This window comes from Eleutherodactylus coqui, chromosome 2 (assembly GCF_035609145.1).
Source record: "Eleutherodactylus coqui strain aEleCoq1 chromosome 2, aEleCoq1.hap1, whole genome shotgun sequence".
Lineage (NCBI taxonomy): Eukaryota > Metazoa > Chordata > Amphibia > Anura > Eleutherodactylidae > Eleutherodactylus > Eleutherodactylus coqui.
In genome coordinates, this window is record NC_089838.1 from 345,494,764 (window position 1) to 345,509,808 (window position 15,045).

The 15,045-nt window shown below is 52.1% G+C and overlaps 1 protein-coding gene across 1 annotated transcript in view; it reads right to left on the reverse strand.

The window, feature by feature from the left end:
* Nucleotides 1–15,045, reverse strand: part of ACAP1 (ArfGAP with coiled-coil, ankyrin repeat and PH domains 1) — a 160,365-nt gene that overhangs the window by 72,960 nt on the left and 72,360 nt on the right. The window contains exons 6-10 of the mRNA XM_066593962.1: nucleotides 13,073–13,256; nucleotides 12,950–12,994; nucleotides 12,602–12,697; nucleotides 5,349–5,423; nucleotides 4,109–4,218 (exon numbers count right to left, since the gene is read on the reverse strand). Coding sequence (XP_066450059.1) covers nucleotides 4,109–4,218; nucleotides 5,349–5,423; nucleotides 12,602–12,697; nucleotides 12,950–12,994; nucleotides 13,073–13,256 — 510 coding nt within the window. The remainder of the gene's footprint in view (nucleotides 1–4,108; nucleotides 4,219–5,348; nucleotides 5,424–12,601; nucleotides 12,698–12,949; nucleotides 12,995–13,072; nucleotides 13,257–15,045) is intronic.

Here is a 15,045-nt window from a genome sequence, read left to right on the forward strand (position 1 = left end):
ATACAGGAGCCAATATAATCAGAAAACGATGGCTGAGGATGATGTGGAGACCTTTCTGGCGACCTGCGAGAGGATAGTGACCTGTGAAGCCAGACATGCTTAATTGTAAAAAGGAGAAAACTCGTTATTTGTGCTGGCTATCATTTAATTACCAAAGAAGAGATTGGGTTTTATGCACTTTCCAAGGGTTACACCTGTGGTCCATCATTTTCTCCTTTTTACAATTGAGCATTTCTATGCCCCATTTCATATGGTGAGGGTTATTGGACTGGCAGAACTTACTGACTATTCGGATCCTTATTAGGAATCGCTCCGCCCTTCTCTTCTCCGTGAAGCCAGAAGCTCACCATTCCCTTCCAGACTGGAGAAGCGCAAAAAGCGTATTTTGACTAGAGGTGGACTCAGAACTATGGTGCCCCAACACCCAGGTTGGAGGCCTAGGAAGATCTCAAGAACTGTTATGCCATCAGTTGTAAGGACTTCAGGCACATGGCGGCCGACCGTCCTATCACATCAGAACTTCTGCAATATGACTTTGTTGGAGAAATGCCTGGCTCTGTTGGCACAGGTCCGTACTGCAGCTTACGCCTACATGAAACATTTATGTGACCTGTCGGCATTAACGGATTCTGGGAGTGTTGGAGAAAGCCGGCCTGGTGGTTGATACAGAGTGAACCTACATACCGTGACTCGTGCGCCTGGGAATGTCGCCACTATCCTACAGCCTGTGCATCATAAAGCAAGTACCAGTCCTGGCTGATGCTGTTGTCCTGCAAAGACTTTCCACATATTTGGGACTTGTGGGAGAGCAATGGTGGAACTAAGGATGAGGCTACTGTGACATCCAGGGTAAACCGGGAGCGATCTGACAGGTCTTCCTTGGCCCGGAAGAGACATGTCAGAAGAAGACATAGATCCTTTCCCTCCATCTGTTATCTGGTGCTGATTCCATCTTTACCGGAGCTGGAAGGTCAGAAAGGATGTTTCCAGTCAGAACAACTGAGGGACTCAACTCTTTCCAGGGCAGAGGAAAATACAGTATATTAGTACTTAGGAGCGTATCTGTGGAGCTTAATGTTAATCTGACTTTGCTGTTGGACAATGATTTACTGTAATAGGTGGATAAGAAAGGGGACAATGCCATGCAAGAGTTAATTGTCCCACCGAGAATCATTCTGGATCTGGCTCATGGTCATATTTTAGGTGGCCATTTGGATGTCCAGAAATCCCCCAAGAGGCTATTACAGAGGTTCCTTTGGCTTTGGAGATGTCAAGCAATATTATGAGTCATGCCCAGAGTGCCATGTTTCAGACTTAAGGCCTCACTATGTTGCCCCCTGGGGCCTATTAATGGGGTACCTTTTGAACGCATTGGCATGAATCTAGTCGGCCCGTTGGTGAGGTCTTCCCGGGGGCGCAATCATATTTTGGTGATAGCAGATTGCGCTGCCCTGAGGCTATTCCTCTGCGTAATTCTTCTTCCAAGGGGATTGCAAAGGAATTAGTCCAGGTGTTTAGTCGGGGTGGGTATTTCCAAAGAGATAGTCACCGACCGGGGGACCCCTTCATGTCGAGGGTGATGAAGGAACTCTGCTGGTTATTAAGGTAGAGCAATTATGCACGTTGGTCGGCACCCTCAGATGGAGGGACTAGTAGAAAGATTTCACAAAACTTCAGAGCAAATGCTAAAAACGGAGTCGACAGGGATGGAAAAGATTGGGCTTACATACTGCCACAGCCGTTGTTTGCTGCCACCGTCATCCATGGGGGGTCTCCTAGATATCACTAAAGAGGTCTGCAAGGCACAGAGCTAGTAAGCTGCCAGGGAACATATCTACCAATTGCATGGTCACATTGCAGCTGTTATGCCCATTGCTAAACAACACTTGGAATAGGCTCAGCGAGCCCAAAGATGACTTATGATGGAGGGAAGTAGGTGTTTTTGAGCCTGGAGATTGAGGGTTGCTCCTTATTCCGACAGTAGACAGTAAATTCTTATCTAAATGGCAGGAACTATTAAAAGTTAAAGAAAAAGTGATTGAGATAATGTATAATTTATATCGACCAGGGAAAAGAAAACCGGAACAGGTTTACCATGAAAGATCTTTGTCTACAGAACTGGCTTAGTTTACGACTGACTGGCTAGTATTGGAGGTTAAGATTGGGAGGAGATATCAGATGTTCAAAGTAGGAAGGCCAGGCAGTTGCTCATCCAGCACAGAGACTTCAGAGACGCCAGGCCGAACTATGATGATTAAACACGATATTCTTACAGAACCAGATGTGAAGGTGAAGCTCTACAGGAGTGGCTAGGCCCGGTGTAAAGCCCAGCAGGACTGGCGAGGCCCGGCGTGAAGCCCTGCAGGACTGGCGAGACCCGGCGTAAAGCCCTACAGGACTGGCGAGGCCCGGCATGAAGCTCTACAGGACTGGCGAAGCCCGGCATGAAGCCCTACTTGACTGCCAAGGCCCGGCGTGAAGCCCTATTGGACTGCCGAGGCCCGGCGTGAAGTCCTACTGGACTGCCGAGGACTGCCGAGGTCCGGTGTGAAGGTGCTGAGGCCCAGCCTGAAGCCCTATCGGACTGCCGAGGCCCGATGTAAAGCCCAACGGGACTGCCGAGGCCCTGCGTGAAGCCCTATTGGACTGCCGAGGCCCGATGTAAAGCCCTACGGGACTGCCGAGGCCCTGCGTGAAGCCTTCTCTAAACAACATTTTTAAAATTAGGGGTGATTGACGAATGAAACAGTCGGTGGTCAAGTCCGATAGTGCTGGACCCAAAACTGGACGGTACCATCAGGTTCTGTAATGACTTTAGGAAATTGAATGCAGTATCTAGTTTGATGCCTATCCTAAGCCCAGGGTGGACAAACTTGAAGAGAGACTTGGTACAGCCTGTTACACTAGATTTAACAGGTTACTGGAAGATCCCTATGACTGATACGGCAAAGGAGAAGGCAGCCTTTTGCATGCCAGACGAGCTCTTTCATTACAAAAATATGCTATTCGGACTGCAGGGGGCCCGGCAACACTTCAGAGACTAATGGATAGAATATTGAGACCCCACCAACATTATGCTTCTGTTTATTTGGATGATATAGGGATCTTTAGCTCAGCCTGGACAGCACACTTGACTCACATACAGGCAGTTGCTGATGACTTTTGGGCCACCAGTCTGACAGCAAATCCTAAAAAATGTCACATTGAATTGGAGGAGGCCAAATACTTGGATCATCTCATCGGGAGAGGCCTTGTGAAGCCTCAAGACGAGAAAGTTCAAGCCATCTAGAAATGGCCCCGTCCTTCTGCCCAGAAACAAGTACCTTTTTGGGAATCACCGCTATTACAGACGGTTTATTCCCAATTTCTCGGATATAGCGGTCACTTTGACTAAGTTGACAAAAGGGAAAGATTCTGGGTTAATAAAATAGAGTCTGGAAGCCGAAACTGCCTTTCAGACGCTGAAACTTGCCTTGTCTTCTAAAGTGGTATTGGTGACCCCAGAGTGACTATACTCTGGAGAGGTGCAGGACCACCTACCTGTGGCTATCCTACTTTATAACTTTGCATATCATTTTCAACCTCTTATGAAAAGTGTTGTGCACTCATTGCAGGCGATTCCTCCCTGCCTGTTGGGCTGCACACCTTATATTATTGGCCCCTGTGTTCTGGAGATGCATGTTATCTCTGCCAGAAGGTTGGGGCCATGATGGAGCTAATTGTTCACTGAAGAATGCCCCACCTGTCTTCATTGGCTTGTAAGACACTTGTGTAATTCCTACATTCTCTAACTAACCAAGATGTGGGCAAGAAAGGGTGAACTTTCTCCGGGAACAGGGGGGTCCTCAGCCGTTCTTTTTGTGGTTAAATCACTGAAATTGGGGATAAGTGGGATTTATACCTGTACAATGGGACAAGTCTCAGCTGAACCTTTGGAATGAATCCGGACCAAATACAAGTTGGCATTGGCTCTTTAGAGTCATCCCAGTTCAACATAATATATAGAGTCCCTTTTCATACATTGAACCTCCATGCTACCTGCCCTACTTCACTCAGCTCTGATTCTGCTTCCCCATGATTCCACAACACAGCAGTAATGTTTCCTCACCGACTCCAGGTCTTAAATGTATTACTGGCTCGTTTGAAGAGGTAGCCTTCAATCACAACCTCAGATGTCTTTCCATCTCCTTGACGTACCGCATCTTCATCAGAAATGTCCTGAGGGGCAACAAGATGTGGAGAAGAAGTAATGATGAGTAAAAGCAGCAGAAATGTATAGTACTAGTCTACTCTTACCGTATTACTGATAGTAGTGATATAAAAGGACAATGCAGCATTGATGAAGACTAGAGGAATGGACAGAGAGCAAAAGTAGACTACAAGGTGTGACCTAGACTAGACAGGCATTGATTGGATTCTCCAAGTGAAGAGGGTCCATGAAGAGAGCCCTTCACCCACCCACAAAGTCTAATGCTGGAGGTTATACCATTCCATAGTTAGGGAAACTGAGCCATGCCGCAAATCCATCTAGTTCACTCTGTTGCCCTGCAGTGTTGATCCAGAAGAAGCAAAAGCAACGCTGAATGGGCAGAAGGCGACTTTTAAAGGACAATGTAAGAACTCTCCCTGCTCCTAATATGAGTAATGCCTAGGATCAATGAGTTATTTCCTACTACAGGAAGCCCAAGGGGCCACCATTCTCAAGGACATTCATACACAGAGAAGTGAGAGACTTGGTTGTGGTGCCAAGACACAATGTATCAGAAGGGAGGGATACAGGAACAGTAGAGGCAATGCTAAGAATGTTATTCCTGCTTCAACATATCTTTTGAGTCAGTCCCACTATTTGCACTGTGGTGAATATGAAGCACAAGTGACGCATGCAGAACATTCCTTGCTATGAATGTTGCTTTAATAATACCAAAGCGAATTGTATTTGGATGGAGCTCTATTATGGTAAGGCCGTCACGTTGTTGGAGGGCGCAGGATTTGAGATACAAATATGGAATAGGTCTTTATACTTGTCATGGTGGGAGTGGGGGCATCCCCTTTTTGCAGTAAGATTAAAGAAGACGGGGTTTACCTTGAAAACTGACTGTCACTGCGGGAGGCGATGTGCCCTTTTCTACAACAATTGGGCTTTGAGTCTGTCTTACTGTTGTATAATGAGTGACAGACGCCCCCGAGCTGTAGGAATCAAAGACGATCCTGACTACTCTTCCATGGGCTACAGTTTTAGGATTGAGGCTTAGTGGTCCTAAACATATATACTGTGGACCCGGCCTGGGGGGCTCATGCACAGCCAACCTCTACGTATAATAGAAGGTTTCTGTCTCAGGGGATCTTACTTTGTGCTTCATGCTGATCAGCTTCTGCTCCAAGTCTCTGTGCTCACGAGCCCCTTCCAGCACTTTCTGATGGACCTGCACAAAGAACGAGTAAACAATTCAAAGAGTTTGTGCTACCTCTGAGGAGACTTCACCAACTTGTGTGATATTCTCTAATAGCTTAGGACACAATAAAGCCAATTCTGACCAGCACAATCTCCAGTCTACCTGCCCTACACATTCTCGGCTCCACTGCTGATCATCACCAGCTTCAATCAACTACACTATACAAGCTCTCCCCTGCCTGTCTCCTGCTCTAAACAAGCTCTGCTCCACCTGTCTCCTCCTCTAAACAAGCTCTCCTCCACCTGTCTCCTGCTCTAAACAAGCTCTCCCCTGCCTGTCTCCTGCTCTAAACAAGCTCTCCCCTGCCTGTCTCCTGCTCTAAACAAGCTCTCCTCCGCCTGTCTCCTGCTCTAAACAAGCTCTCCCCTGCCTGTCTCCTGCTCTAAACAAGCTCTGCTCCACCTGTCTCCTGCTCTAAACAAGCTCTCCTCCACCTGTCTCCTGCTCTAAACAAGCTCTCCTCCGCCTGTCTCCTGCTCTAAACAAGCGGTGCTCCGCCTGTCTCCTGCTCTAAACAAGCTGTGCTCCGCTTGTCTCCTGCTCTAAACAAGCTGTGCTCCGCCTGTCTCCTGCTCTAAACAAGCTCTCCTCCGCCTGTCTCCTGCTCTAAACAAGCTCTCCTCCACCTGTCTCCTGCTCTAAACAAGCTCTCCTCCGCCTGTCTCCTGCTCTAAACAAGCGGTGCTCCGCCTGTCTCCTGCTCTAAACAAGCTGTGCTCCGCCTGTCTCCTGCTCTAAACAAGCTGTGCTCCGCCTGTCTTCTGCTCTAAACAAGCTGTGCTCCGCCTGTCTCCTGCTCTAAACAAGCTCTCCTCCGCCTGTCTCCTGCTCTAAACAAGCTCTCCTCCGCCTGTCTCCTGCTCTAAACAAGCCCTCCTCCGCCTGTCTCCTGCTCTAAACAAGCTCTCCTCCACCTGTCTCCTGCTCTAAACAAGCTCTCCTCCGCCTGTCTCCTGCTCTAAACAAGCTCTCCTCCACCTGTCTCCTGCTCTAAACAAGCTCTCCTCCGCCTGTCTCCTGCTCTAAACAAGCTCTCCTCCGCCTGTCTCCTGCTCTAAACAAGCTCTCCTCCGCCTGTCTCCTGCTCTAAACAAGCTGTGCTCCGCCTGTCTCCTGCTCTAAACAAGCTGTGCTCCGCCTGTCTCCTGCTCTAAACAAGCTGTGCTCCGCCTGTCTCCTGCTCTAAACAAGCTGTGCTCCGCCTGTCTCCTGCTCTAAACAAGCTCTCCTCCTCCTGTCTCCTGCTATAAACAAGCTGTGCTCCGCCTGTCTCCTGCTCTAAACAAGCTCTCCTCCGCCTGTCTCCTGCTCTAAACAAGCTCTCCTCCGCCTGTCTCCTGCTCTAAACAAGCTCTCCTCCGCCTGTCTCCTGCTCTAAACAAGCTCTCCTCCGCCTGTCTCCTGCTCTAAACAAGCCCTCCTCCACCTGTCTCCTGCTCTAAACAAGCTCTCCTCCGCCTGTCTCCTGCTCTAAACAAGCTCTCCCCTGCCTGTCTCCTGCTCTAAACAAGCTCTGCTCCACCTGTCTCCTGCTCTAAACAAGCTCTCCTCCACCTGTCTCCTGCTCTAAACAAGCTCTCCCCTGCCTGTCTCCTGCTCTAAACAAGCTCTCCTCCGCCTGTCTCCTGCTCTAAACAAGCTCTCCCCTGCCTGTCTCCTGCTCTAAACAAGCTCTGCTCCACCTGTCTCCTGCTCTAAACAAGCTCTCCTCCACCTGTCTCCTGCTCTAAACAAGCTCTCCTCCGCCTGTCTCCTGCTCTAAACAAGCTGTGCTCCGCCTGTCTCCTGCTCTAAACAAGCTGTGCTCCGCCTGTCTCCTGCTCTAAACAAGCTGTGCTCCGCCTGTCTCCTGCTCTAAACAAGCTCTCCTCCGCCTGTCTCCTGCTCTAAACAAACTCTCCTCCGCCTGTCTCCTGCTCTAAACAAGCTCTCCTCCGCCTGTCTCCTGCTCTAAACAAGCCCTCCTCCGCCTGTCTCCTGCTCTAAACAAGCTCTCCTCCGCCTGTCTCCTGCTCTAAACAAGCTCTGTTCCACCTGTCTCCTGCTCTAAACAAGCTCTCCTCCACCTGTCTCCTGCTCTAAACAAACTCTCCTCCGCCTGTCTCCTGCTCTAAACAAGCTGTGCTCCGCCTGTCTCCTGCTCTAAACAAGCTGTGCTCCGCCTGTCTCCTGCTCTAAACAAGCTGTGCTCCGCCTGTCTTCTGCTCTAAACAAGCTGTGCTCCGCCTGTCTCCTGCTCTAAACAAGCTCTCCTCCGCCTGTCTCCTGCTCTAAACAAGCTCTCCTCCGCCTGTCTCCTGCTCTAAACAAGCCCTCCTCCGCCTGTCTCCTGCTCTAAACAAGCTCTCCTCCACCTGTCTCCTGCTCTAAACAAGCTCTCCTCCGCCTGTCTCCTGCTCTAAACAAGCTCTCCTCCACCTGTCTCCTGCTCTAAACAAGCTCTCCTCCGCCTGTCTCCTGCTCTAAACAAGCTCTCCTCCGCCTGTCTCCTGCTCTAAACAAGCTGTGCTCCACCTGTCTCCTGCTCTAAACAAGCTCTCCTCCACCTGTCTCCTGCTCTAAACAAGCTCTCCTCCGCCTGTCTCCTGCTCTAAACAAGCTCTCCTCCGCCTGTCTCCTGCTCTAAACAAGCTGTGCTCCGCCTGTCTCCTGCTCTAAACAAGCTGTGCTCCGCCTGTCTCCTGCCCTAAACAAGCTGTGCTCCGCCTGTCTCCTGCTCTAAACAAGCTCTGCTCCGCCTGTCTCCTGCTCTAAACAAGCTCTCCTCCGCCTGTCTCCTGCTCTAAACAAGCTCTCCTCCGCCTGTCTCCTGCTCTAAACAAGCCCTCCTCCGCCTGTCTCCTGCTCTAAACAAGCTCTCCTCCACCTGTCTCCTGCTCTAAACAAGCTCTCCTCCGCCTGTCTCCTGCTCTAAACAAGCTCTCCTCCACCTGTCTCCTGCTCTAAACAAGCTCTCCTCCGCCTGTCTCCTGCTCTAAACAAGCTCTCCTCCGCCTGTCTCCTGCTCTAAACAAGCTCTCCTCCGCCTGTCTCCTGCTCTAAACAAGCTCTCCTCCGCCTGTCTCCTGCTCTAAACAAGCTCTCCTCCGCCTGTCTCCTGCTCTAAACAAGCTGTGCTCCGCCTGTCTCCTGCCCTAAACAAGCTGTGCTCCGCCTGTCTCCTGCTCTAATCAAGCTCTGCTCCGCCTGTCTCCTGCTCTAAACAAGCCCTCCTCCGCCTGTCTCCTGCTCTAAACAAGCTCTTCTCCACCTGTCTCCTGCTCTAAACAAGCTCTCCTCCGCCTGTCTCCTGCTCTAAACAAGCTCTCCTCCACCTGTCTCCTGCTCTAAACAAGCTCTCCTCCGCCTGTCTCCTGCTCTAAACAAGCTCTCCTCCGCCTGTCTCCTGCTCTAAACAAGCTCTCCTCCGCCTGTCTCCTGCTCTAAACAAGCTCTCCTCCGCCTGTCTCCTGCTCTAAACAAGCTCTCCTCCGCCTGTCTCCTGCTCTAAACAAGCTGTGCTCCGCCTGTCTCCTGCCCTAAACAAGCTGTGCTCCGCCTGTCTCCTGCTCTAATCAAGCTCTGCTCAGCCTGTCTCCTGCTCTAAACAAGCTCTCCTCCGCCTGTCTCCTGCTCTAAACAAGCTCTCCTCCGCCTGTCTCCTGCTCTAAACAAGCCCTCCTCCGCCTGTCTCCTGCTCTAAACAAGCTCTCCTCCGCCTGTCTCCTGCTCTAAACAAGCTCTCCTCTGCCTGTCTCCTGCTCTAAACAAGCTCTCCTCCGCCTGTCTCCTGCTCTAAACAAGCTCTCCTCCGCCTGTCTCCTGCTCTAAACAAGCTGTGCTCCGCCTGTCTCCTGCTCTAAACAAGCTCTCCTCCGCCTGTCTCCTGCTCTAAACAAGCTGTGCTCCGCCTGTCTCCTGCTCTAAACAAGCTGTGCTCCGCCTGTCTCCTGCCCTAAACAAGCTGTGCTCCGCCTGTCTCCTGCTCTAATCAAGCTCTGCTCCGCCTGTCTCCTGCTCTAAACAAGCTCTCCTCCGCCTGTCTCCTGCTCTAAACAAGCTCTCCTCCGCCTGTCTCCTGCTCTAAACAAGCCCTCCTCCGCCTGTCTCCTGCTCTAAACAAGCTCTCCTCCACCTGTCTCCTGCTCTAAACAAGCTCTCCTCCACCTGTCTCCTGCTCTAAACAAGCTCTCCTCCGCCTGTCTCCTGCTCTAAACAAGCTCTCCTCCGCCTGTCTCCTGCTCCAAACAAGCTCTCCTCCGCCTGTCTCCTGCTCTAAACAAGCTCTCCTCCGCCTGTCTCCTGCTCTAAACAAGCTCTCCTCCAGCTGTCTCCTGCTCTAAACAAGCTGTGCTCCGCCTGTCTCCTGCTCTAAACAAGCTGTGCTCCGCCTGTCTCCTGCTCTAAACAAGCTGTGCTCCGCCTGTCTCCTGCTCTAAACAAGCTGTGCTCCGCCTGTCTCCTGCTCTAAACAAGCTGTGCTCCGCCTGTCTCCTGCTCTAAACAAGCTCTCCTCCGCCTGTCTCCTGCTCTAAACAAGCTCTCCTCCGCCTGTCTCCTGCTCTAAACAAGCTCTCCTCCGCCTGTCTCCTGCTCTAAACAAGCTCTCCTCCGCCTGTCTCCTGCTCTAAACAAGCCCTCCTCCGCCTGTCTCCTGCTCTAAACAAGCTCTGCTCCGCCTGTCTCCTGCTCTAAACAAGCTCTGCCTGTCTCCTGCTCTAAACAAGCTGTGCTCCGCCTGTCTCCTGCTCTAAACAAGCTGTGCTCCGCCTGTCTCCTGCTCTAAACAAGCTGTGCTCCGCCTGTCTCCTGCTCTAAACAAGCTGTGCTCCGCCTGTCTCCTGCTCTAAACAAGCTGTGCTCCGCCTGTCTCCTGCTCTAAACAAGCTCTCCTCCGCCTGTCTCCTGCTCTAAACAAGCTCTCCTCCGCCTGTCTCCTGCTCTAAACAAGCTCTCCTCCGCCTGTCTCCTGCTCTAAACAAGCTCTCCTCCGCCTGTCTCCTGCTCTAAACAAGCCCTCCTCCGCCTGTCTCCTGCTCTAAACAAGCTCTCCTCCGCCTGTCTCCTGCTCTAAACAAGCTCTCCTCCGCCTGTCTCCTGCTCTAAACAAGCTCTCCTCCGCCTGTCTCCTGCTCTAAACAAGCTCTCCTCCACCTGTCTCCTGCTCTAAACAAGCTGTGCTCCACCTGTCTCCTGCTCTAAACAAGCTCTCCTCCGCCTGTCTCCTGCTCTAAACAAGCTCTCCTCCGCCTGTCTCCTGCTCTAAACAAGCTCTCCTCCACCTGTCTCCTGCTGTAAACAAGCTCTCCTCCACCTGTCTCCTGCTCTAAACAAGCTCTCCTCCGCCTGTCTCCTGCGCTAAACAAGCTCTCCTCCGCCTGTCTCCTGCTCTAAACAAGCTCTCCTCCGCCTGTCTCCTGCTCTAAACAAGCTCTCCTCCGCCTGTCTCCTGCTCTAAACAAGCTGTGCTCCGCCTGTCTCCTGCTATAAACAAGCTGTGCTCCGCCTGCCTCCTGCTCTAAACAAGCTGTGCTCCGCCTGTCTCCTGCTCTAAACAAGCTCTGCTCCGCCTGTCTCCTGCTCTAAACAAGCTCTCCTCCGCCTGTCTCCTGCTCTAAACAAGCTCTCCTCCGCCTGTCTCCTGCTCTAAACAAGCTCTCCTCCGCCTGTCTCCTGCTCTAAACAAGCTCTCCTCCGCCTGTCTCCTGCTCTAAACAAGCTCTCCTCCGCCTGTCTCCTGCTATAAACAAGCTGTGCTCCGCCTGCCTCCTGCTCTAAACAAGCTGTGCTCCGCCTGTCTCCTGCTCTAAACAAGCTCTGCTCCGCCTGTCTCCTGCTCTAAATAAGCTCTCCTCCGCCTGTCTCCTGCTCTAAACAAGCTCTGCTCCACCTGTCTCCTGCTCTAAACAAGCTCTCCTCCGCCTGCCTCCTGCTCTAAACAAGCTCTCCTCCGCCTGTCTCCTGCTCTAAACAAGCTCTCCTCCGCCTGTCTCCTGCTATAAACAAGCTCTGCCTCTCCTACGCAAGATCTGCTTAATTCCCCTATCCTGCTTGAACTCTACTTCACCTGTCCTGTCCTACACAAGTTCTCCCCAATCTGTCTTCTGTCCTAGGCAAGCTCTGCTTCACCCGTTCTGAGCTAGCAAGCTCTGCTTCGCCCGTTTTGATCTAGGCAAGCTCTGCTTCGCCCGTCCTGAGCTAGGCAAGCTCTGCTTCGCCCGTCCTGAGCTAGGCAAGCTCTGCTTCGCCTGTCCTAAGCTAGGCAAGCTCTGCTTCGCCCGTCCTGAGCTAGGCAAGCTCTGCTTCGCCCCCGTCCTGAGCTAGGCAAGCTCTGCTTCGCCCGTCCTAAGCTAGGCAAGCTCTGCTTCGCCCGTCCTGAGCTAGGCAAGCTCTGCTTCGCCCGTCCTGATCTAGGCAGGCTCTGCTTTGCCCGTCCTGATCTAGGCAAGCTCTGCTTCGCCCGTCCTGAGCTAGGCAAGCTCTGCTTCGCCCGTCCTGAGCTAGGCAAGCTCTGCTTCGCCCGTCCTGAGCTAGGCAAGCTCTGCTTCGCCCGTCCTGAGCTAGGCAAGCTCTGCTTCGCCCCCGTCCTGAACTAGGCAAGCTCTGCTTCGCCCGTCCTAAGCTAGGCAAGCTCTGCTTTGCCCGTCCTGAGCTAGGCAAGCTCTGCTTCGCCCGTCCTGATCTAGGCAGGCTCTGCTTTGCCCGTCCTGATCTAGGCAAGCTCTGCTTCGCCCGTCCTGAGCTAGGCAAGCTCTGCTTCACCCGTCCTGAGCTAGGCAAGCTCTGCTTCGCCCGTCCTGAGCTAGGCAAGCTCTGCTTCGCCCGTCCTGAGCTAGGCAGGCTCTGCTTCGCCCGTCCTGAGCTAGGCAGGCTCTGCTTTGCCCGTCCTGAGCTAGGCAGGCTCTGCTTTGCCCGTCCTGAGCTAGGCAGGCTCTGCTTTGCCCGTCCTGAGCTAGGCAGGCTCTGCTTTGCCCGTCCTGAGCTAGGCAGGCTCTGCTTTGCCCGTCCTGAGCTAGGCAGGCTCTGTTTCACCCATCCTGACCAAGCTGTCCTTTGCCTGTCCCATCTTACTGGTCTCCTTCACCTGTCCTACAAACCTATATAAGGTAAGATTGTGAAAGGCATACAAATGATCATCTCAGATAAATCCCCTCTGGGGATCCCTTCACCTCTGCAGCGAGGGCCTTCCGGTAGTCATCCAGGTTTTGCAGCACCATGTGACTGTGTGCCAAGAAGCCGGCCTGAGCATCGATGAGCTGCAGCATCTGCCAGAGAGGAATGGCCATAAGCAGAAGGTCAGGATAGAAACACTTGTCCCCCCAGTGCTGTCCAGCAGTTGGCAGTCCCTCCGGCCGCTGCCCTGTAAGCTGGTCTGAGCGATCCCATTACCACACTGCAGATCTGCCACTATGGAGTAAGAGATGTCCCCGTCTGACTGCGAGTTCAATCCCAGCAGATGTGTCCACCCGTGTCCCTCCCGGACCCCAACACATGCCCAAAGTCCCCCGGGAACTCACAAACTCCAGGATGTCGAATTTCTTCTTCCCTTGGATGACATTGATCTGAAAGAAAACCGAGAGAGATGGGCTGGAGTGACGGCGAGAGCGCCTGATGTGAAGCTGCGGTCACACGTGTCTCACCTGCAGCGTGTAGTCCAGGACGCGCTCTCTGAACGCTTTACGAGACACCTGCACTGCGGAGGACGCTTCCTGCACCTCCTGACCTTTCTTGCGAGACACTTCTGCATTGTGATTCAAAGAGTTCTCCAGTCCCTCCCTGCAGCGCTCTAATTCCTTACGACTCTCTCTAAATGATCGCAGGTCTCTAAGAAGTGACACAGACATCTATTGACTGGAGATTCAGAAGATGAGACAGTACAGAGACCTATGCGCTGCATATTCATCTCCACCGATCTGCACCCTAAAAGTGACTGCAGCTCTGGGTGTGACAGGAGTCCAAGATGCAATGTGACTGCAGCTCTGGATGTGACTGGAGTATAAGATGTGATGCAACTGCAGCTCTGGATATGACTGGAGTCCAAGATACAATGTGACTGCAGCTCTGGATGTGACTGGAGTATAAGACATGATGTGACTGCAGCTCTGGGTGTGACAGGAGTCCAAGATGCAATGTGACTGCAGCTCTGGATGTGACTGGAGTATAAGACATGATGTGACTGCAGCTCTGGATGTGACTGGAGTATAAGATGTGATGCAACTGCAGCTCTGGATATGACTGAAGTATAAGACATGATGTGACTGCAGCTCTGGATGTGACTGGAGTATAAGATGCATTGTGACTGCAGCATAAGATGCAATGTGACTGCAGCTCTGGATGTGACTGGAGTATAAGACATGATGTGACTGCAGCTCTGGATGTGACTGGAGTATAAGATGTGATGCAACTGCAGCTCTGGATATGACTGAAGTATAAGACATGATGTGACTGCAGCTCTGGATGTGACTGGAGTATAAGATGCATTGTGACTGCAGCATAAGATGCAATGTGACTGCAGCTCTGGATGTGACTGGAGTATAAGATCTCAGGATCAGTTACAAGTGAGGCAGGTATGGAGATTGCGGTTTTCTTGCTCTGCTCACCAGACACTCAGCTTGTGGCCATTAAAATCGTCACCTTTTTTCTAATGCAGAATACATTTGCTCAGTAAATCCCCCCTTAGTCAGTCACCCCTCATGGTGAAGCCCCCCATGACAGTCACATACTTAGTGATTCACAGGTCATGTGACCCAGCCACCACAATGATCACACGTAACTCCAGCCTCCTGTCTGCATGTCTATGAAAACACAAGATGGATCCACACATGGAGCTTAGAGGGATTACCATGGATAAACATTATTACCAAACAAGTATATATATATATAGTGGGAGAACACGAGGATCTGGGCGCAGGAGGAGGAGCTAAACTGTAGAATAGAAGAGATTTATGTATAGGATAGCAGTGAATACCATAGTGGATCTACGGAGTCACATCCAATACAAGCCAGGCAATAAGATCACACAAAAGAGAAATGCAAAGCTGCTACCACATCCTCGTCAGGACCCGTATCCTGAGCCCCGACGCACGTTCCACATCAGGACCCGTATCCTGAGCCCCGACGCACGTTCCACATCAGGACCCGTATCCTGAGCCCCGACGCACGTTCCACATCAGGACCCGTATCCTGAGCCCCGACGCACGTTCCACATCAGGACCCGTATCCTGAGCCCCGACGCACGTTCCACATCAGGACCCGTATCCTGAGCCCCGACGCACGTTCCACATCAGGACCCGTATCTTGAGCCCCGACGCACGTTCCACATCAGGACCCGTATCCTGAGCCCCGACGCACGTTCCACATCAGGACCCGTATCCTGAGCCCCGACGCACGTTCCACATCAGGACCCGTATCCTGAGCCCCGACGCACGTTCCACATCAGGACCCGTATCCTGAGCCCCGACGCACGTTCCACATCAGGACCCGTATCCTGAGCCCCGACGCACGTTCCACATCAGGACCCGTATCCTGAGCCCCGACGCACGTTCCACATCAGGACCCGTATCCTGAGCCCCGACGCACGTTCCACATCAGGACCCGTATCCTGAGCCCCGAC